General features: G+C 41.6%; 2 protein-coding genes across 4 annotated transcripts; one reads left to right on the forward strand and one right to left on the reverse strand.

Annotated features, from left to right (window-relative positions):
- Window positions 1-1,323: 1,323 nt before the first annotated feature.
- Window positions 1,324-5,652, reverse strand: LOC117967874 (ribonuclease H2 subunit C). Of its 3 annotated transcripts, none has more exons than XM_059016047.1 (5): window positions 5,554-5,652; window positions 2,563-2,714; window positions 2,308-2,420; window positions 1,896-2,015; window positions 1,324-1,647 (listed from the first exon to the last, which is right to left on the reverse strand). In XM_059016047.1, exons 2-5 carry the CDS (start codon window positions 2,711-2,713, stop codon window positions 1,624-1,626), a joined length of 408 nt encoding a protein of 135 aa, XP_058872030.1. In that variant the 5' UTR covers window position 2,714; window positions 5,554-5,652; the 3' UTR covers window positions 1,324-1,623. The 3 variants fall into 3 exon arrangements, with proteins under 3 accessions (XP_058872030.1, XP_058872029.1, XP_034771235.2); XM_059016046.1 differs by lacking the exon at window positions 5,554-5,652 and adding an exon at window positions 5,155-5,255; XM_034915344.2 differs by lacking the exon at window positions 5,554-5,652 and adding an exon at window positions 3,833-5,142.
- Window positions 5,653-16,080: 10,428 nt separating this feature from the next.
- On the forward strand, window positions 16,081-22,667 carry LOC117967857 (forkhead box protein A2-like). Its single transcript, XM_034915280.2, has 2 exons — window positions 16,081-16,382; window positions 20,724-22,667. The coding sequence occupies exons 1-2, from the start codon at window positions 16,317-16,319 to the stop codon at window positions 21,807-21,809; spliced, it is 1,152 nt and encodes a 383-aa protein (XP_034771171.2). The 5' UTR covers window positions 16,081-16,316; the 3' UTR covers window positions 21,810-22,667.

Here is a 22,667-nt window from a genome sequence, read left to right on the forward strand (position 1 = left end):
CCCAAAGCCTCATAACTGATTTGCATTCAGGACACGCTGTCCTCAAGAGTGTTTTAAAACAAACCGGTTAGCTGTTAAAAGTGTTTTGTATATTCTAGCACTGCTGTTGGAGATGCAGTTTTGACAGAACCACAGTGTTGTAGCAAACATGTATTGAAATCTGATTCCAAACTACAGCCATGGCCAGAAGTCTGCATCCCCTAGAATATTAGGATTAAGGCCAAAAAAAAAACCCCAGTATTTCATGTTAGATTTTCGTTAAGCATGGAAAACCACAACACAGTATGTAATTCAATATGTTAAGGTAACATTATTCAGCAGGTTTCATGTGACTTTATGAAGCCAAACGAGTTCATTCCACAGGGTGATGCAAAACTTTTGGCCAGAGCTGCACATACAAATTGAAATGCATAACAGGTGTGGTCTTCAGAGTTATTTCAGTATGTGATCTACAGATACAGCTGGTTTCAGAGACCCTGATTATATCAGGTAAGACAGTCCTAGACATGTGCTAATTGTGGACTGCGAAACTAGATGTTTATTCTTTAAAATAATTGCCTAACTTAAAGCCTAATTTGGACAGCTGGTTTTAAATCACCAGTTACAGAAAAAAACTGAAGTTGTTGTAACTATTTACAAACAGGTAAAGCAACACTATTATTATTTGTTTATTTAGCAGACGCCTTTATCCAAGGCGATTTACAGAGACTAGGGTGTGTGAACTATGCATCAGCTGCAGAGTCACTTACAATTACGTCTCACCCGAAAGACGGAGCACAAGGATGTTAAGTGACTTGCTCAGGGTCACACAATGAGTCAGTGGCTGAGGTGGGATTTGAACCGGGAACCTCCTGGTTACAAGCCCTTTTCTTTAACCACTGGACCACACAGCCTCCACTGTAACATTGATTAAGGATCTCTCCCCTCTTCAAGAAGGTAACGATGCAGTGATTCAGTAAGAGGTACAAACACGCACTTACAAAACATTTTTAAAAAGCATTATGTTTTAGAGCAACGTTTAATACAAAACAACCTGACATTTATTTTATTTTTTTTAATGAAGTGCAAAAATAAGTATCTCGCACAGCCAGTAACTGGACACTACTGACAGGGTTTCTGTAAAAGATTGAATTGTTTTTCCAGAGCTGATGAATTGATCAACATTTAAGTGTTTTATGCCACTTAAACATTTCTTAATCAAACAGAAAGTAGATTTTAAAATTGCAGTTCGGCCCTTTAATGAAAGTAGGATCAAATCAAATGTAAATGGGCTGGTATGGTAAAGCCTGAATCGTGTATTTAAACTAGTGAAACCTGCCAATAAAGATTTGTACAGTCATTTTAATACTTGATTACAGAGGCGTCTTCAATACGGAAGGTAGTTTTATATTGTTAACATGAGCAAAATAGGGCTGTAAAAACAGTGAAATTAAAAAAGTTTTTATTATGAATTTATCGCACAATAGAGCTCCACCTGGTGGTTGGATATCGCAACAGCACTGCTCCTTTGGAAAGTTCAATGGAATGGTCTTAACTCTCCCGCTGAGAGTCCAGCACACGGTGAAGCGGGCTGGGGGAAGGGAAGTAACGCCTTCCTGGGCAGCTTCAGCCTCGGCTCCTGGGTTAGTCTTCAATGGGTGCGTGGATCTGTGGAGAGAGGAGAGAGGAGGGGGGGGGGTGATTTCACAACAGCAGCAGAGAGATCAGGACTCAAAACGACAGCCAAAAATACATCTTACTATGGAAGCTGTGGTCGCCTTTAATGGCACATATGTAATTTGTGGTGAGAAGTCTAACTGGGTCAGACAGACAGAGTCCCAACTGAAACAAATAGAAATCTGATTTCAAACCGCTTTCAAGTCAGTCCCAGGGGGGGAGACTGGCTGGGTACTCACTGCCTCCGCGATTACCGGCCAGTTCATCGCCATGACAACCCCGTCATCGGAGGAGGGCGGAGTCTCCAGGTTCCAGCAGGTCAGAGTGCTGAAGGTGGATCTGACCCGAAGTGACCGGTCCTGGAACAGACAGACAGACAGGCGTGAGGTCTCAGAAGCTGTACGCACTATGGCACCAGGTTAGAAGTTTCCTATCAATGTATATTTTATAATGCATGCATTAAAGTTCACACACACGTGGTTGTACAATTTCTCAAACATTCAAATTTAAAAAACACCACACGCCCAAGCTGTGAATCTGCATTGTCTAACAAAATGCACTGTATCGACAAGCAAGCTCTGTGCTACTATAACCCCGGCTAGTTTGTTCTGCCCCTGATGTGAGTGGTCTGATCCGACTCCCTCCCCTCACCTCATCCTCAGAGACTGGCTTGTGGTCCTCCTTTAAAACCATGCCGCTGTACCCCTGGGGCACGCTGACCTCCTGACCTTTCAAGCCCCGCCCTCGGAACGACACCATCATCTCTGCAACACAAGAAGACAGGGTTCACACTGTACCGCACAGCACTGGAGAGCGGACACAGGTTTGAATACAGAGAGTTGAACTGGTCCGCTTTTCTACTTAATTGCAATGAATAGTATTTTTTAAATAGTGCTGGTTTCTCACCGCTCTTGGTCTCCTTCACAGCTGGGCTGAAGTACCGGCCGACGCTGGCCGGTCCGTCGTGCTCGATCTCGCAGGGCAGCAGGTGGACGGAGTCTCCCCCCGCGCGCTGCAGGGATGCCAGGTCCAGCCGGATCACTCTGCTTCCAGACATCCTGACAGACAGAGAAACAACATCAACGGCAAGTTCAGCAACGATCACAGTGCCTACCGGACATCACGCATGTCAACGCATCACACTGGGGCGTCCGCCATGGAAAAACTGCGACCCCAAAGTTATACCAAACACATCAAGAGAAACCAAAGATAAACTGGCACGGTTTAGAAGTTGTTGGGTTTTTTTTGTCTAATAAATGCACCCCCAATCTCGCACAGCTCTCTATACTGTCAGTGTTATTAATATCATGACAGTACACTTTGAATACAGGCTGAATTAACGAAACATCAGACATCAATGTGATTAGCATTGAAAAACAACGCACCATTTAAACCACTCGCTATATCACTGAGCAACACAGTTACATGGAATTGACTGATGTTTTAGTTTTATTAACCGCACACAGGAAGTACACATTTCTCACTGTTTAACCCGTTACATTAAGGGTCATTGTCTTCATTTGAGGTCGGACTACTTAGTAATTTTTTTGGCACATTTTTAGCTGCTATCTTCACTCTCTTTAACTATGTACGGTAACTTTTAGTCTAATTGCGTTAACCGCAAACGTCACGTCTAAATATGATGTATCAAATTACATCAATACTGCTGGTGCTCCGATTTTGTTAAGAAATGGAATTAGGTACTGGGTTATTAATTATTAATATTTCCTTTCCAATAATCAAAATATTTTTTGTTACCAAGGTCCCAGGTTCAAATCCAGGCTCAAATCCCGGCTCAGCCACCGACTCACACAGTGTGGGACTCTGACTCAAGTCACTTTGGAAGTGACTCTGCAGCAGCAGTTGTTGATGATGCATAGTTCACCCCCTAGTCTCTGTAAGTCGCTTTAGATAAAAGCGTCTGCTAAATGACTCATTAATAATATTAATAATAATACTATTTCTAATAAGCATCGTATTTATATCACTTACAGTTTAAATACGTAACTCGTACAATTTTGAACTGGGATGCGCATTTGCGTTTCGTTTTAATAATTATCACATTCGTAAACGCTTTGGCAGAGAGCTGCCCCGTTTTTAAAATGCGTCGTGTTTTACTCAATGCCGCTTTTAAACGAAAGACAGAAACGTTTAATTTTGCACGCTCTTCGCTTACCTGTCTCTCGGCTGCTCTCCACAGAAGTTTAGCTCTGAAATGACATCGTCACTTGGCGCCAGGCGGTTGCTGCTGCGCTGCAAGGGCTTGTGGGATTTGTAGTCTTTTACCGACGAGCGCTCTCCGAAACAAGCAGTGTGATCTTTGGATCAAGCAGTGACATCGTGCTGCCATGTAGCTGTGATCCTAGTATATTGTAATGTATTGATAAGGTAACCTTGCTGTTTTAACCGTACATATTAAAAAACAAGATTGTTACATGACGTTTTTTTTTTAATTGTGCTGCAATGCATTTTTTCCATGGTTGTCGTTCAATAACTTTGTTTAGCTGGTTAAATGACACGCACCAGCACACAAAGGTTCATTAGTGATCAACAAAATGAGAATACTCAGAGAAACTGGAGAGGAACGGGAAATTAAAACAAGGTGAAGGCGATCATTCAAATAAAGCTGAAGCACTAACGGAAAACGACGCTGAACGTCAGTACAGCGCCGAAACACTACGTTTTAAAAAAAACAACCCTGTACTCTACTGCTGAACCTCGTCTTCTTTAATATCAGCATCACAGGGGTATCCGTGGATTATAAAAAATAATAGGATGGGCCTCTTCAGTGAGTCTCAGGAAAACAATTCCATCTCGGGTTTCTGTGATAGTTTATAAACTCCACCTTCGCTCTCGTAGTTTATGACGTCACAGAACCCCCTGATGAAATTATTTTCCTGTAACACACTGAAGCCCATCTATTAATAATTATGTAATTAATAATCAGATCATTTAAAAGGACGCGTGGAATTATTTTCATAAACCAGACATTTTGCATCTTAAATGTCTTAAAGTTAAAGTAGTCCTCGTTATCATTATATAGCCTTCATATTGGCCTAATTTGTATTTTTTACAATTTTTAAAAACGGTTTGTGCGAACTCTATCGAGTTGAAAAAGTTGCCCTTCCAAAACTTAAAAGACCTATATGCATTATGACATCGAGAAGAAACTTAGCATTGTGCCATTGAACACGCAGTTACTCGTTTCACGCTAGTTCTGTCCCATACACCGATTCGCGTATTCCTTTTTCAAAACAGACGGAGCGCACATTTATCACAGAAGTAAACGATTTCTGAAATGTTGCCTTGTATAGATTTATATCTGCACCTCTTAACCCCTTCGGGTACACAATCGAGCGCTTGTTGCTCAAACGGTTTCTTCATTAAATTATATTCGATTATAATCACGAGGAGGAAGCTGACAATTTGGACGACCAGATCATTGCAAAAATAAGAACGTTCCCATCATTATATTTGTGGGACACACGTCTCTTGTACCTTAAAGGATTGAAATAAAGTCGGATGAGATGCTGGCTGGGTACGCGGTGTGGGGTGATCGTGAATAAATGAGGAACGGATTAAATCCGAGATGAGGGCCAGCCAAACTAATTATGTAAATGTTAATTGTTCTCGCGCCTTTCTTATTAATTCACCCCCGCGTTATGCAATGACTCCTTGAACTCGTCAATTGCTTAAATACCAGCTAACGTGGTTGCCTTTTGGATATCGAATCCCATTATATATATATATATATATATATATAAAATAAAGTGTTTGAAAAGGCTGTTGGCTTTCCTCAAACGCTGCCTAGAAAAGTCCCACAAGATAAACACACGCTAATAGTCTGAAATAATCGCGGGTCCGTGCAAGAAAGGCGCACCGCTGTTTAAGACGCACCTGGAGCCGCTTTCAGCTTTGACACGACCCGGTTAAGACACTTACACCTCCCCGGTGTTTTGTTGTGGTCATTTTCGTTCACATTTGCATCCAGGAAGTATTTTATTACACTCAGGCAGCCGCCGGCCCCCCGCTTAAGAGAACAAACGAGGTGCTAATTTGTTTCGGGTTAACGAGGGTTCCCGGCGCGCTAATCAGTAGAACCCATTAATTATCTTTACTGAGAGACGGTCCTGAGACACGAGGTGTAAATTACTCGACCGCCTCCTCTCCCCAGCTCACCGCGGGAGGCGCTAATTAATTGACAAAGAAAAGACGGCGTGTGAATCGAGGATGTGGATTCGGGCATTGGTGATGAAAACCGAAGAGTAACTTTTTTACAAAACCCATGTGATGTCATGTGTTCAGACAAAGGCCAAAGCGAACGGAATGACGTTTCCTTGACATGTTTTATAATTTCGTGTAATAATAATAATAATAATAATAATAATAATAATAATAATCTTGCACACACATACCACCCTGCCCCACCGAACAACCCTTTGTGTCAATGCCATGCTGTTTATCTTCTGTGACCATAGGGGGCGGTACGAGACTACCGGAGACGATGGCAAGGCGCTGCAGTGTCTTTAAAAGAGTCAAGGCTGCCGCTGTGCAGAAACACATGATTTTCAATACCAGCAGGAGCCGCAAGAGGGCGAAATAACACGCACGCACACACACAGTCATTTACTGCAAATCGAGGCGTTCTGTACTGGTCACAAGTTGAAAAAGAAGCAAGGGTACAACTTGAATCCAGGCGTCTGTTTACAGAGTTATTAAAACACTGTCTTTATTTAAAAATGTTTCCATGGATACAATAATAGCTGCCCCCCCCCCCCCCCCCAAAAAAAAACGTTTCAGACGACGTTGTTTTGGAACCCCGCAACATTCCAGGCCAACTACAAACGCTTATCAAACTTTATTTAAACAAACCACAATACTACGTCGAACCTTGTTTTTATAACCCATTTGATCATTCAATTAACTTTAGTACACAGACCCAGGGGGTCAACAATAAAAATGAGAATTTTGCCTTTACAAGTGGCGGCCCAAAAAATCAAATATTGGCTACAGAAGTCGTTTCACCTTTAAGGAAACGACTATTTGCAGATATTTTTATGTAATCAATATAAAGCAATGCATTGCATGCGAGCAATAGCGTGCAGCTGTGTGGAGTAAGGGTAGGACTGCATAATGAATTGAAAACTTACAAACCAAACCGGGCTCGTTGAATGTTCAGTGTTTAGTGCATCTAGAATAACGTTCGGTGTGTACACAATATCACACAGGCTAATCCCAGCTAAACAGTTACTGAGCAAAAAAACATATCGCGGTATAAATACAGTATAAGAAACTATAGGACTCAATCAAATAGGCCTATATAGAACAAGCCTTCATCTACTCGACTTAAATGTCACTTAACAGCGTTTAAAAATCTGTAAAACTAGGAACGCAGTGTAACAGTGCCATTTTGTGTTATTTAAATGGTGTACACGTTACAGAAAGTTACAAGTAAAAAAAAGTTTACTTTTGCCATTTTCCGCAGTTTTACAGATTTTTGTTGTTTACAGGCATTTACCTCAAACAATACCCAATAATTGAAATTATTTTGTGTGAGTGTGTGTGTTTTAAAGTATTTCTACTATTAGCATGAGTACATTCTGTCTGAATCATAATGTGGCCTTTCTCGAAACCAGACTTCAGCTGCGCATTGCGCAGTCGGTCGCCTGGGAGTCGCCGGCTCTGGTGACGGTGTGACGCGTATTTACGCCCCGCCTCACCTCTCCAATGTACTGATCCGGGTCCCTTACCAAGGTTAAACAATAGACTGATGGGCTATCTCTATCCGCGCCTCTGCTAGGACCGCTGAAACAATCCGTCTCGTTGTCTTTTCACGATTTAAAAGCCAAGCTGTTGAGCAAACACCCCCCCCCCCCCCCTCTCCACAAACACACACACTCTCTCCCTTCTCCCCCAGCACAGAGACCAAGTCAGCCTTGGTCGGTACACCTTGCCACTTTACCTGTACAATTCAGCCTCTCCGGTTTTAAATTTCAAAGAACCGTTTTGTATTTAGTTCGGGGTATTTAATCCCCTCTTTGAAAAAAGATAACGAGCATTCATTGATTGCATTTGTATTATCCACGACCTGACAGTATGATTGTATGCAACATTGTAAGTTAAATACAGGAAAATCCACGTGGGGTCACACATGAATCTGATAACAAAAGTTTTTATTTAAAGTAAACCTTATTCCTAGTTGGTTCATTAAAGGTCTCCTGATTTTAATAAAAACATGAACACATTGGATTTGAATACGTAGAAATTATATTAAATAATGTTTATTAAGAACATAAAAACATTTACTAACGAGAGGAGGCCCATCTAAGCTCGTCCGGTTCTGAGCAGCTGATTGATCTCAGAACATTGTCAAAGGATCCCAGTGATTCAGCCTCAACAACATGGCTAGGTAACCCATTCCATCCCCTCCCCACTCTCTGTGTGAAGAAGAGTCTCCTTCAACAACATGGCTAGGCAACCCATTCCATCCCCTCCCCACTCTCTGTGTGAAGAAGTATACCAAGTTTTTTAGTTTTATATAAGGAAACATATAAAGTGTGGCATACATAGGACTACACCCACTATATCCCTGTCGCTTGACATTCCCTCCCTGCGGGGAATAATAGGAGGAACAGAATGGATTTTAAAGCCCAGGTTATCAGTGTACTGTATAGGAACTGTCTAAGCCAATGGGGAGGGGGAATGATTTGAATTCAATGCAGTTCAATTCAGGATTTTATTTTAACCTGATAAGATTCCTAGAGATATCAGATCTCCTTTCATTGGGGTTACTAACAGGGTCTGCTTCTGTATTTAATGGTTTCTCTGAAAGACAGGGGCAGTATAAGATGGAGATTTTGACTACATATTTACTGTGGCAGTTGCCCTTTAATAAAACTACCTCTGAGTTTATTTGCCGAGCTAGTCTATTGACACATTTTTATTTTTCTGTTAGGCACACTTGTACAATTGTGTTAATTTAATGGTCATTTTTCCTTCTTGCACACATATATATATTTTTAATGTCAGCACTAATCTTTAAATACTTATCAGATGTCATAACTGGAGTTTTAAAAAAAAATTGATTCACAGTTGGAAGAAATTCAAATGAACGCTGAAGTGGGCTTGCATGGAAAAAAAAGGACAGGAAATATACTGTCAGGACAATATTGCTATAACGGGCAGCGAAGTCAATTACAAAACCTCCCAAACTCCTGATCAATGCTGGTCAGTGTAAACGCAACCTTGTGCAGTTCACAAGGGTCTGTGTGGGAATGCGTGGCAGGACAACAGCCCTGCTTGTGTAAATACTGTGCGTGGGATTGTAAGGTTGGCAGGGATGGGGTTAATTCTGTCTCTGCCAACAATCACAGGTGTGGCCATTCCCTCGTTAGGCAATTAATGCTAATTAAAGCCACCTGTATAAAGGAAGATCAAAATCATTTGCTTGGAAGAGGACCAGTGGCGTAGTCTTAAATCTGAAAGGATTGGAACGGCAATTAAAATATTGATTCACTAGCATGGTGCGCCATATAAGCATTTTCATAACAAACTGGTAACGATTCGTAAGTTAATTCTTCAGTCAAAGTTCTGAAAAAAGTACCAGAACAGCTTCTGTCTCTGAGTCTCTATCCAGAGCTTCACTGCAGCTTCTGTCTCTGAGTCTCTATACAGAGCTTCACTGCAGCTTCTGTCTCTGACACAGAACCGTTGATCTCTCCTGGTCAGCATGCAGAGGTAATGGAGATCCAACTACAGCTACATTATTCAAAGGGTGTAGAGATGTTCTGAAGACCGAGGGAAGTGAATCTGTTTAGCCTGCAACAGAGAAGGGCTTCCGAGGGAGCAAGGATTTCATCTGCCTTCGATGTACACACACGCTCCTTTGAATTTGCAGCAGCAGAGAGCTGGAGTGTTTTACAGAGGGATTTGAAATTTAGTTTCTGTTAAAACTTTTTGGCCATAAACTGGATCTGCTGCTGACTGATACCTGCTTCATTTGCATTGGACAGACCGCATCTTTTCTTATTCTGGTGTTGTGTTGTAATGTATGTAATGTTTTATTCTGTTACATCGATGCTGTTTTTATTTTTTTATGATGGATGCTAATCATCCGGGTCACCGTTGTAAATGAAACTTGTTCCCAATTGACGTCTTACCTGGTTAAATAAAGAGATGGATTGATTGGGAAGAAAAAGGTGTGGACTTAATTTAACTTTCAGATCAGAGTTGACAGACCTTGTCAATACTTTAAACGCAGCACTAGAACCAGAGAACACAGCTGGAAATTAAGTGGAGATTTAGGACAGAGAGTGGCAAGGGGATGGAATGGGTTACCTAGTCATGTTGTTGAGGCAGAATCACTGGGATCCTTTAAGACCCAACTTGACTAAGTTCTGAGATCAATCAGCTGCTAGGAACCGGACGAGCGCTGATGTCTCCTGTTCTTTGTGAATGCTTTGAGTTCAATCAGCTACCAAGAAAGTGTTCTCTTAATATTCCTAGATAGGCCGACACAAAAACGACACCAACAAATACTGACGCTCATCAACCCTAAGAATGATGTAATGCATGTGATACATTTTAATAGGATCAGTCAGACATAAGTATAATATACTTAGACACAGTAGCTTTCAAGAGCACACATGCCTCCTCTTCATATTTCTCTTCACAGATTGTATTTATGTTTTATGTGAAATTGCTAAAGGGTTTAATAAATCACCCAGGCTGTGATTAACATGGAAAACACCCCGGTGATTAATGTGCCTTTTAAGAGCAGCGGTTTTGCAGCCTGTTATTAGAAATGAATGCAAAGCGCTGCAGAGTTCAGATACAGTGCATTCCTTCAAGGGAGTTTGGACATTTGAATCCAAACATGTGTTTTTTTGTTTCGTGGTCATTCTCAAGAGATGGATTTATTTGGACCCACTTTTTGCGACGCGTCATGTTCCAATGCCACAGAGAAGCATCAGAATTTCGTGTTTATCTGCAGTTAGACTTGACTGAGAGCTCCACCCTTTCTTTTTTAAATTTGGAATCGCCAATTGTATGTATTGATCCCGGTCCACCACTGCAACCCCCGCGCCGACTCGCGAAACAGACACACGCCTCCTCCGAAACTTGCCCTTCCAAGCCGTCTTTTTTTTTGCACTGCAGGTCCGAACACCACAGAACTGAACGGCTCCACAGCAGACCCGCAGGCACCCTGCCGGCCACAGGAGTCGCTGGTGTGCGGTGAACCGAGGATTACCCTGCAGACCTGAGCCCTGCCCACACGGGCGGCGCTTGGCCAACTGTGTTCGCTCTTCATATATTACTGAATACCACGGAACTGCAATGGCGGGCTGATTACACAAAGTGGAGAAGAATGCTTCCGGGAGATCTGATGAGCATGTTGATACCCCACCTTAGACGCTGCAACCTAATGAGGGAAATCATTAACCCCTGACCCTGACCCTGACCCACGTTCAGATGTGTTTTGCGAGGCCAGTGTTTCACGGTTTGGCTTGCTCGGCTTGACAAATAGCCAGTGCAAACCCACCCATACCGTGAGACCCACCTGGTTCTGATATGCCAGTGGAAAAGGTCTGTTGGTGGCAGCAGGTTTACCATACATCAACACGAGGAACTAAATGAATTTAGTGGCACCTTTTAGTCCGGGAGCGGGGGCTGACTGTCCAGGATATCCAGCCTGGCCGCAGTGGTTCCGTTGAAGCCGGTTGCCCTGGCTGACCAGCATGTTTGCACTGAGGACCTGTCGATCTCAGTGCAGCACTGTGGGGCCACCTTTGCCTCCTTGCTCTACAAACCCCAGCGCAAACAAAGCCTGTTTTTCACCCAAGCGGCCATAGACTGGGGAGGGGAAAGGAGGAGAGGGGAGGGCTTCACATCAACCGCAGTGCAAACGTTTGAGCTCTGCTAATAAAAACTGAAACACTACACCCACAGACTGGCTGGCAAGTGGCTCCAACAGTACAGAGGAGAACTGCGGGATAGTATATAGTTAGCACAGGCAGTTTGTACCATATTAGAACGCAAGAAGATGTACAAACGAGAGACAGCCATTAGACCCATCTAAGCCTGGTTCCTAGCAGCTGATTGATCTCAGAACTTTGTCAAGTCGGGTCTTAAAGGATCCCAGTGATTCTGCCTCAACAACATGACTAGGTGACCCATTCCATCCCCTCACCACTCTCTGTGTGAACTGTCTCTTTCCCTCTATCCTAAGTCTCCATTTCTGTGCTCCTGGTTGCTGTGCTGCTCTTAAAGTACTGGTTAGTGTTAACTGTCAACTCCTTTTAGGATTGTAAAGACTTTAATCATACCCCCCCCCCCCCCCCCCCCCCCCCCATTATTCTGTTCTAGATTCGGTTCTTTCAGCCCAGGGCCAGATCTGTGCAATGGATTACTGTTTCAAATTGAACCAGGGTATTAGAGACTATAGTTCAGCTATATTAAAAAAAAAGACCTGATTCCAATCAGAATTAATGAGAGAAACAACACGTTTTTATATCCTGGAAATAAGAAACAATAAGATTAATATCATAGCAATAAGGCCCAATTTGTGCAATGCATTATCATTAGGAGACTCTTCTTCACACAGAGAGCGGTGAGGGGATGGAATGGGTTACCTAGTCATGCTGTTGAGGCTGAATCACTGGGATCCTGTAAGACCTGACTTGATACATTTGTAGATGAAAGCTAGGCAGCAGTGTGGAGTAGTGGTTAGGGCTCTGGACTCTTGACTGGAGGGTTGTGGGTTCAATCCCCAGTGGGGGACACTGCTGTTGTACCCTTGAGCAAGGTACTTTACCTAGATTGCTCCAGTAAAAACCCAACTGTATAAATGGGTAATTGTATGTAAAAATAATGTGATATCTGTATAATGTGATATCTTGTAACAATTGTAAGTCGCCCTGGATAAGGGCGTCTGCTAAGAAATAAATAATAATAATACTAGGAACTGGATGGGCTGAATGGCCTCCTCTCATTTGTGATCTTTTTAAAATGTTTTTTTTATTATTAACTTATTTTCTAAGTGAACCAGGATATTATAGTCTATAGTCCAGGACACTCTTTAAGAGGCTTGACTTAAATGAGAATGAATCCATTTTTATATCACAGCAATAAGGCCCATTACATGCAATGAATTATAATATATTTATTTCAAACAAGGCTATTACTCAGCAAGACTAGGGACCAAAGGTAACCAAAAACACCTGCTCAATTACATCACAATACTGTCAGAACTTCATTTTGTTCCCTCGGTCATAAATAATCCTACATTTATATTTTCATAATCTGAATTCAGTTTGAATGCACGATGAAAGCTGATTGAATACCTTTTTAAATGGGAAGGATTTCGACTCCGATCACCACCTAAGACATGTTCCATCTTGAGAGACGGCACTTCAAAAGAGAGCCGACTTCAATGAGACGTAATTCAATGAAAGAAAACAAAGGCAATCGAAAAAAAGAGAGAGAGAGAGAGAGAGAGAGAGAGAGAGAGAGAGAGAGAGCAGATTACTCTAAAGAGCTCGGTCAACACACACAAAAAATGTATGAAGAGGTATCCAGCGGGCTTTAAAAAGGGTTTAATGAGTAAAAATGAAAAGGGAGTCTGTTTTAATTAAAATACCGTTTATAAACACGACGTGTTTGGTGACGCGACACTGGTAGATATCGATTTTTAACTTTGAAAGGCCCTGTGTTGATATGGAAATGGTCACCCGGTTTCATAATAGTGTGGGAGAACGAAACAGGAGGTTTACCGATTATAATAACAATCCGTTCTTTGAAAACACACCCACCAAAAAAAAAACAACTCAACCACTCGAAGCCTTTCTAATCGCACTCCGGTGAGGTTTTTAATAAACTGATAAAGCGCGTTAATCATTTATTAAAACTACAAATAAGTTACAAATGACTGGATCCGCCTTCAGGGTATTTGTTCAACTGAGATTGTCCCCCCCTCAATGGTTTAGCCTACATTCCTGCTCTGGGAATTAGGTAGGCCTGTTTATTTTGCCCTACAAAAAAAAAAGGAAAGAAGAATTTTACTTTTACTAATGGGGGAGATGCGAGTCGACCTTCCACTGAGAGCTTTTCAAACGTAGAATAGACTCTTTTTAAATACCTGCTTGTAAACTTTACTTTTATATATATATATATATATATATATATATATATATATATATATATATATATATATATATATATATATATATATATACTCTATTAGTATAGCTTGCATAAAGAACTGATTTTCAGCTTCAGTTGTGAGACCGCCCGCCTGGCCTTCCTACCAGCTGTTTGATGATTTGAAATATTTCTAAACGGTGTGATATCTACCTCACAGACCACCGCCGAGCAGAGAACGGGGCGTTTATATCGTATGACGTGATATGAAATTACAATGTAATATAATCAAAGTCGGTTCATTCCTCACACTTGTCCGGGCTGTCTCGCTGCCAGGCTGCTTGCCTCCTTGTGGAGTTTAAGATTACACGCGTTTTACCGATTTGGCAGACTTCGGTCGAGAATGCAAAATGCACGGTTAACGTTGCAAAGCTAAATAACACACGCGCGTGCCAGATCGAGACGTCGTGGAATGCAGATTCCCAGATTCTTGCAGATAGTCGCGAGACATCAGCATCGTCGCTGAGGTGCAGACAACGGGACTGAGAATTCCCATTTAATCCAACGACCGCATCACTTTAATTATTTACAATCGTTTTAAAGAGAAACTAGCAACATATATACAACTAAAAGCACGCGGGTTGCAGTGTGTAGATCTTGATCATTAGTAACAGTAGAGGTGACGTGAACATTGTGTTTTAACTTCAACTTCAAGACAGAAGTTTAATAATTGCAGCGGTGTTTATTGTCAATCTGACCCGATGTGACAATACAAGTTTACATTAGCGTTTTTTTCTACGCTGTAAGAAAAAAAAAACTGTATTGAAATGAAGGAACAGCTACTTTTATTGGACATTTCTGTCTGGTTTTAACAGTACTGGGCCGTATTTTAAAAGCGTTTACCTCACAATTTGACAAAACACATCGAACAAATAATAGTGTTTCAAGTTTTGAAACATGAACGTGTGTTTTTTTTTTCTCTTTTAAAAAATAATGACGTAAACACTTTGAAAACGAGATCAAATGTCCCGTTCTTAAGATATTTAAGGTTGTATATTCCAAACACAATAATGTACAGGGCATATTGGTTTTTATCTTTATTTTGTAAAGGAATATATTTCAAAATACTTATATAAACGTAATAAATGATATTACAAACGTTACATGCTTTAGGTTAAGTTTATTTTAATATTTCTAAATTCACTTTTGAATGTTTGATAGTTCGGGATAAAGGCTTGTTTTGCTTCAGAACGCTCTCCATCAATTTAACTTTGCTTTTTATTCACCACTTAACAGCGTGTTCAATTTTCTGAACTCTTTTGTTTAAAACCATATAGGCTATATGTTTTTATCCTGTTTTCTTATTTGCTTAGCTATGCTCCGTGCGATTTTTTTTTAATCTATCCGTGTAATTTGTTGTTACCTTTTGATAATTAAAAAAAACCAAGAAAACTAATTATTTAATTTTAAAAATACTTATTAAAATGTCTTTATCTAATCCAAATGTCTGTCATATTTATTTATTTCGATTTTAAAATCTAAATCGGCAACCTTGTTTTTTTAAAACCTGTCGTAGTTTAGAACTTTTTTTTTCGATTTTTTTTTAAAATCTAAAAAAGATAATTGAATAAAATATAGATTGTTTCATTCGTATAACGGATTATTATTATTATTATTTATTTCTTAGCAGACGCCCTTATCCAGGGCGACTTACAATTGTTACAAGATATCACCTTATTTTTACATACAATTACCCATTTATACAGTTGGGTTTTTACTGGAGCAATCTAGGTAAAGTACCTTGCTCAAGGGTACAGCAGCAGTGTCTCCCACCTGGGATTGAACCCACGATCCTCCGGTCAAGAGTCCAGAGCCCTAACCACTACTCCACACTGTTGCCACACTGCTGGATTAACATAACTTGGGTTCCATTTATCCATGACGTGTTTCATACAGGATGCTACATTTTAAAATACTTAAACCACAACAACATATCTGAAACCATGCCTAAGCAGGTTTCTGAAACCCAAGATCTCTGAATTCATACGAGATAATTCACGAGTGGTCGTGGGCTGCATAGCGAGTATCACACCCCATTACACCCACGTCGTGTTATTCTTTCAAGAAGTGTTCGCAGGTGGGCACGGGGGCTGGTAGGGGGCGGGGCTGTCAATCCCGTGAATAAGAAGGAGGGGTTAGATTAAAGAAGGTGCTATTTTGTGAAGGAAAGGGGCGTGGTCAGATAAAGGGGCGGGAGAAGGTGGGTCGATAATAAAAACCAAGGGGCTTGGAGACGAAAGATATAAACACGAATTCTGGAGGCAGCAGAAGAGCTAAACAGATCTGGTTTGCACTAGGATTCTATTTCAAAGACGGGACAGAAAAAAAAGAAGAGAAAAAAACAGTACAGCTTCGTTTCTTTTACCTTTTTTTTTCCTTTGGATGTTTGCGTCTGCTTTCTGTTGATCAAGTTGGGACTTTTCCGTTTAAACTCCAAAGCACAGACCAGCAATAACTCCGCGATGCTGAGTGGCGTCAAACTGGAAGCTAATAATGAGGACTGGACGACTTACTACCACGACAGCGAGGTAAGCAGCGTGTTAATGCTGCTAATTGTGTTCCAGCAGACCAGAATAATAATGACGTGGGGTGCCTTGTAGTGAGCAGATTTAATTACACGATTCTTTATTGTTAACAAACTAGTAAGCCTATTGATATTGCCTGTATCGCAACAGCCGTGTTTGAAAAATAGAAAATACTAAAACTTACCCGTCTTACAGTAAATGATATCTGAGTATATAACAAGGTGATCTTTACATTTTAATCAACCGAGAAGCTATTATTATTATTATTATTATTATTATTATTATTATTATTATTATTATAAGTGTTCGATTGTTTCTAGAATAGTTATATTAAATAGAGGGCTTCCAAATCTATTATTTAGCCCGCTTTTCCTAAAATTGGTTGGTGAACTATTTATGATCGGTCCCCAGATTTCTGCAACATCATTATCAACAGAGCGGTGGACAAAATATGTTTTAGAATTTAAACGAACGTGTTTTCTCAGATGAATTTACTTATTTTATTTCTTATCTGTTCTTTTTTTTTTTTTACAAAAGAAGTCCTTTAAACACAGTTCCACAAACCGACGTCTTTCCTTAATTCATATGTTGCACAGGATAATTATATTTTGGATCATTTCATTAGCCTGTTGTTCTAATTCTTTAAGAACTGTACGAGGGGCGCACAGACTGTTTTGCCCGTTGTTCATTCATGTTGCTTCCCGTGCAGGCTGAGTAGAATGGAAAATCTATCCAAAACTGACGTGAGCAATACACACGAACGTATCTCCGGTAAAAACACTCCGAAAAAAAGTAAATCAGTATTTTAAAAGCGAGTCGCTTAGTTTGTCCCGACAATAAATATTGCCAGTTGTTTTTATTTAAAAAAATATTCTACAGTTTAATATTTATAACCTTTTGTGCTTTCGCTGAGGCAAAGTCTGCATTTATATTTGAATAATGCATTTTTTGGCAAATCTGATGCACGATCGATAGTCCAGTCAAACGTTCAGGCAGGAAAACCTTCTCTCCCCCCCTGACTCTACTGTGACAGGCACAGCGGCGAGCAGACGCACGCCACTAACTGAGATTAGGATACAGGCCCAGCAAATCTCCCTTGTAGATGTGCACCGCAAGAGGCGAGGACGGTCCGTGAATTGGCATGTATTTGAAGAGTCTTAACGTTTTTTTAAACGGGTTACATGGTTACGCGACACATAATGACATGAACTTGCTCAAGGCTTTAGTTTGAACCCCTGTTGTTGTTTTTTTCTGTTCATGGCCTGTGGCGTATATAAAAAAGAATTGTTAATACGTCATAGATTCTGGAACAGACTTGAGGTGAATACACGGTTATATATATATATATATATATATATATATATATATATATATATATATATATAAACTACATTTTTATGGTGCTTAATAAATAAATAAACGCTCTATCGACCTCGAAATCACACGCTGTGCCACGCGGAAGAAATATTCCTTGCCTGAGCTCCGGGACGCGAGAACAAATTAGTTGAATTCGGAAATGGGCCCCGCTAATCAGAATCAATTAACACATATTGTTATAATAAACAAATCAGCGAGACTACCGAGGAGGTGACGGGGCTGCAGGATGCAACCCAGCCCAGACCGCGCGAGACGTCTGTTAATTAATTTATCACGAAACACCGACAGCAATTTCAATAAGCATTTGAGAATGACGTTGATAAAATTGTACACTATATGAGTTAAAACCGCTTTTGACATCAACTCCCAAATTATGAAAATAGATAATAGATTTTAATTAAAAAATAATTGTAAAAAAAATGCAGTGTGTTGCTTTTAAATGTTGGCAGTTTAATTCTATTGAGGCCTATATATTATAATTTAGTTGTATTCGATATTTTGTCCTTATTAACCGTGTGTCCGACTATTTGTCGTTTTCGACGTTATTTTGAATGCATGCCTTTTAATTATAAAATGTGTTAAATATTATAAATATAAAATTGAGGAATGAAGATTTCAAGTTTTAAATATCAAAACACACATTGTGTTTGTAATGTTGCGGTGTTATAGGGTTTACAATTGTATAGCCGACTTAAAACTCTTATATTTGTGCAAATTCCAAAAAAAACGCGACAGTTCAGTCTCATTGCAATACATCGCGTATATTTTGCAGTTTGTATTTCTCGTATTTTCTAGGCTGTGAACGTTTAGGCCACCGCGTCCAACATACCGTGGTTTGTAGCCGAGTTGAGATAATTTAATTCATTAAAAATAACTAAATAAAATTGAGAGAATGTTACTTTATTGAAACAGACACAGACCAGGCAATCTGAATACAAGGTACACGATTCTGCATGAACGCATAATAACAGTTATTTAAATAGCTGGTTATTATTATAGGATAATATCTTTCGTGGCTTTATTATTTGATATATAGTTATATATCTCTAGTGAAATCGTTTTAATTCGTAATTTTGAATGAACTAATATTGTTTGTTTACCATATAGGGTGCTGTTCTGAAAAAGAGACAAAAACAACACAAAAATAATCGGTGTTTTCAAATTAAAACACCGGCAATTTTCACAGACATCCACATTTACCCAGGGCATTTATATATCGAATTTAAACAAACTGTAAATTATACTAAAAAATAGTTTGTGTGAACTATATGGAGTTTGAGAAATTGCCCTGCCAAATGGTATGCATTCTAGATACATAGACGGCTTAAAGTGGTAGAATTGTGCACGCTGTGACGGAATGGGAGAATATTTTAAACTGTTGGTTTTGCAGTTTATCTGTAACGCGGTAGACAGGCTAACTTGCCGAGCTAGAATCTGCGGTGTGAATCTGAAGCAGGTCTCAGTGCGTGTGTGGTCCAAACCCCCCGCATTTTATGGACTGACTTTAGCACTCTTTTAAGCCATCTGACTGGGACAGATCAATAGACCCGCAATGTTAAACCCCACAGCGCCCGCGCGTCCAGAAGCCCTGCTCGAACAGGCGTTCACTTTTAAAAAAAAACCCACCGCAGCAGAAAAGATCTCTGCCCTTCGTGTTATTTATTGTCGGCGTATTGTCGATGCCCGATTCATTTGCCCGTGTTTACCAGAAAGACAATGCCAGCTCGCCAGTCCGCAGCTCATGGTTCTTCTTTGAGGGTAAAATAAAATAAAAGACCATCGCTTGGTGACTTTAAAAGGCTCGCGGTGTCGGACAACACTGGGCGAGAATAATAGACTCGGACGAACAATTGTCGGATAGGAAATAGCGATGTGGGTGGCCTCCGCATACATTAACATCGCCCAACAACGAGTTAATGACATTTGGGAAAAAAAGGCTTTCAAAAAAAAAAAATATCAGTGACCACTCGCGTCTAGGCCTTGGTTTGTTGACACGGGCGGGGGTATCATGTATCCAGTATATTAATTATATTACCGATGATTATCTGAAAACATTTTGAAAATAGCAAGGCGTTGCTTGCTATCTAGTTATCCCAGTCCACTCTCTGTAACCACTGAGCCACACACAGCCACACTACAGGGTTAGTAACCCACAGCAGTCCTACACCCTCAGTTTAGTTTTTAAACTGACCCTGAGCCAGGAGTGTGTTAAATACTTCTATAGCTGTACAAACAACTTAACAATAAACCTGCAGATTTAGCCTGAATGCTCAGACTCCCTGGTGCCTGGCCATTTCAATAATATACTCAAACAAGGGGTGGTTCTGCAACCCAGGGCAATTTGTGCGTTTCTAACCCTGTGCTCTACAGCCTAACCAAAAATATCCTGTGATTCATCTGCCCATGTCATATTCAACGTCCCTCGCTCCTTCCACACCTCCCCTCTCCTCCTCCAGCTTACACTGGCTCCCTGTGTATTATCATTGCTTCTTCAAATTTCTTACCCTTGTGTACAAATCTCTCCATGGTCTTGCCCCCACCGTATCTGGCTCCACTGATCACCTACTATGTCCCTTACCATCCCAATCCCTATTGCCCCTCTCGGTCCCACCCTCGCCCTGTGCCCAATCCTGTTTCCCCTTCTTGCTCACCCTTCATTGGAATGGACTCCCACTTGACATAAAACAGTCACCCGCATTGCGTAGTTTCCACTCCTCCCTCAAAACGCATCTCTTCTTCCAAACCCATCCCACTGATACTCCTGGCCCCTGCTTGCCTGACCTAGCCTCTGGCCCTCTGCTTTCACACTAGCAACTCATCTGTATCTCTCCACCCTAGCCCAATCACTTGCATTCTTTTTTCACTCAGTATTTTTGATTGTACCGTTTTGATTACATTTGTTAAGAGCCTTGGTTAATAAATAAATACATTCACTAATATGCTGACACTCTTCCTTGGTTTCCACAGCTCTACCCTGGCATCAACAGCATGGGTCCCAATCTCACCCTCAACGGCTACCTGCCCAGCGCCATGGCGGCATGCAGCAGCATGGGCGGGCAGTACATGAGCAGCGGCCCCTCTGGCTGTGGCGTGGCATCGCCAGGGCTGATGGGCACAGGAGGGCTGGCCGGCGTGCCCACTCCTCTGGGGCAGATGGGAGCCCCCCAGCCTGGGTACAGCGCCTCCGGGAACTCCCTGTACAGCCTGGAGGGGCCCCAGGACGGCAAGCCGCAAGGGTACCGCAGGAGCTACAGCCACGCCAAGCCGCCCTACTCCTACATCTCCCTGATCAGCATGGCGATCCAGCAGGCGCCGGGGAAGGTGATGACCCTGAACGAGATCTACCAGTGGATCCGGGATCTGTTCCCGTACTACCGGCAGAACCAGCAGCGCTGGCAGAACTCCATCCGCCACTCCCTGTCCTTCAACGACTGCTTTGTGCGAGTGCCGCGCTCGCCCGAGGCCCCTGGCAAAGGCTCCTACTGGGCCCTGCACCCCGACTCGGGCAACATGTTCGAGAACGGCTGCTACATGCGCCGGCAGAAGCGATTCCGCTGCCAGAAACAGGAGAGGAAAACCCCTGAGCCCTCCAGCGCACCTCCGAGAGAAGAAGGGAGAACCGCCGCCCACTCGCCAGGGTCCAGCCTGGACGCTTCCCCAGTCCAGTCCCCGGTCCCAGGCTTGGAGAAGGTGGAATCCCCCCAAGCCAGTCCACCTCCCAGGGCTTCCCCAGCGCAGCACCTCCAGGAACCCCTCCACTTCCACCACCTCTCCCCAGCCCCCAGCCAGCTCCCCCCTCTGCCCTCTCAGGATCCCCGGACTGACACACACCCCTTCTCCATCACCCACCTCATGTCGGCCGACCTCCAGCATGCCGCCCCCCGGGTGGATCTTCTCCCTTACGACGCTGGCATGATGTACCCGAGCTATGGGGCCCCTGCTTCCACATACATGGGCATGAACTCCTTCGGGGCCCGGGAAGTGGCCCCCATGCCCGTGGACGGTTCTTACTACTCAAACATGTACTCTGTGCCCATTCTCAGTTCATCTTGATGCACACCCCCACTCCTGTTGCAAAAGGACTACTGTGCCAGGGGTAGGTAACCTTGGCACGTCCAGTCCATTCCATTCCAGGACTTTGTTCCAACCAGATACTTCATTATTTAATTGACCTCCATTGGAATGGAATGGACTGGAAGGTCAATTAAATAATGAAGGATCTGGTTGGAATGAAGTCCTGGAATGGAATGGAATGGAAGGTCAATTAAATAATGAAGGATCTGGTTGGAATGAAGTCCTGGAATGGAATAGATTGGAAGGTCAATTAAATAATGAAGGATCTGGTTGGAATGAAGTCCTGGAATGGAATGGATTGGACGGGCCACAGTTGCCTAGCCTTGGTTTAGATTGTGTATATAATAGTTTATTAAGACCAGTGTTTCTGTACTTTTGGAGAACCATCAGATTTTTAATTCTTTTCTTAAATCCCTATTTGCTTTGCTACTGAAAAGAAGATTGACTTTGTTTCTCAGCCTTCAATAAAAAGGAGCGAGAATGCTTTTGGATGAGAGTATTGAAACTATAGGCTTTAGATAACCTTTTCACAGAACTGGATTGCTGATATTTGAGAACTTAAAAAAAGTTTGCCCGAGACCAAAGAATGCTTTTCAAAGATTTAGATGTAATTTTCCTTAAAAAAAAAAAAATAATAATTTAAAAAAAAAATCAATTTTATAAACAAACTACCATTCATTTGTCCCCATGTCAGAACGTGTTTAATCGAATCCTAGTCTTTCCATATTTATTAATTTTTTTGATGTTAAGTTTATATTATTTAACTGTGTTTTATGTCAAACAATTTTTGTAAACCTTGGACTTAAAACATTAAAAGGTTTATTATTTTTTACCGTC

Source organism: Acipenser ruthenus, chromosome 51 (genome assembly GCF_902713425.1).
Source record: "Acipenser ruthenus chromosome 51, fAciRut3.2 maternal haplotype, whole genome shotgun sequence".
Classification (NCBI taxonomy): Eukaryota; Metazoa; Chordata; class Actinopteri; order Acipenseriformes; family Acipenseridae; genus Acipenser; species Acipenser ruthenus.

Excerpts from the sequence above, each read along its gene's own strand:
- LOC117967874 (XM_059016047.1), bottom strand. The coding sequence starts at position 2,713 with ATGTCTGGAAGCAGAGTGATCCGGCTGGACCTGGCATCCCTGCAGCGC. Across the intron at positions 2,421-2,562 it reads TGTGAAGGAGACCAAGAGCG|AGATGATGGTGTCGTTCCGA; the intron begins GTGAGAAACCAG and ends CTTGTGTTGCAG. Across the intron at positions 1,648-1,895 it reads GGCCGGTAATCGCGGAGGCA|ATCCACGCACCCATTGAAGA; the intron begins GTGAGTACCCAG and ends CTCTCTCCACAG.
- LOC117967857 (XM_034915280.2), top strand. The coding sequence starts at position 16,317 with ATGCTGAGTGGCGTCAAACTGGAAGCTAATAATGAGGACTGGACGACT. Across the intron at positions 16,383-20,723 it reads CTTACTACCACGACAGCGAG|CTCTACCCTGGCATCAACAG; the intron begins GTAAGCAGCGTG and ends TGGTTTCCACAG.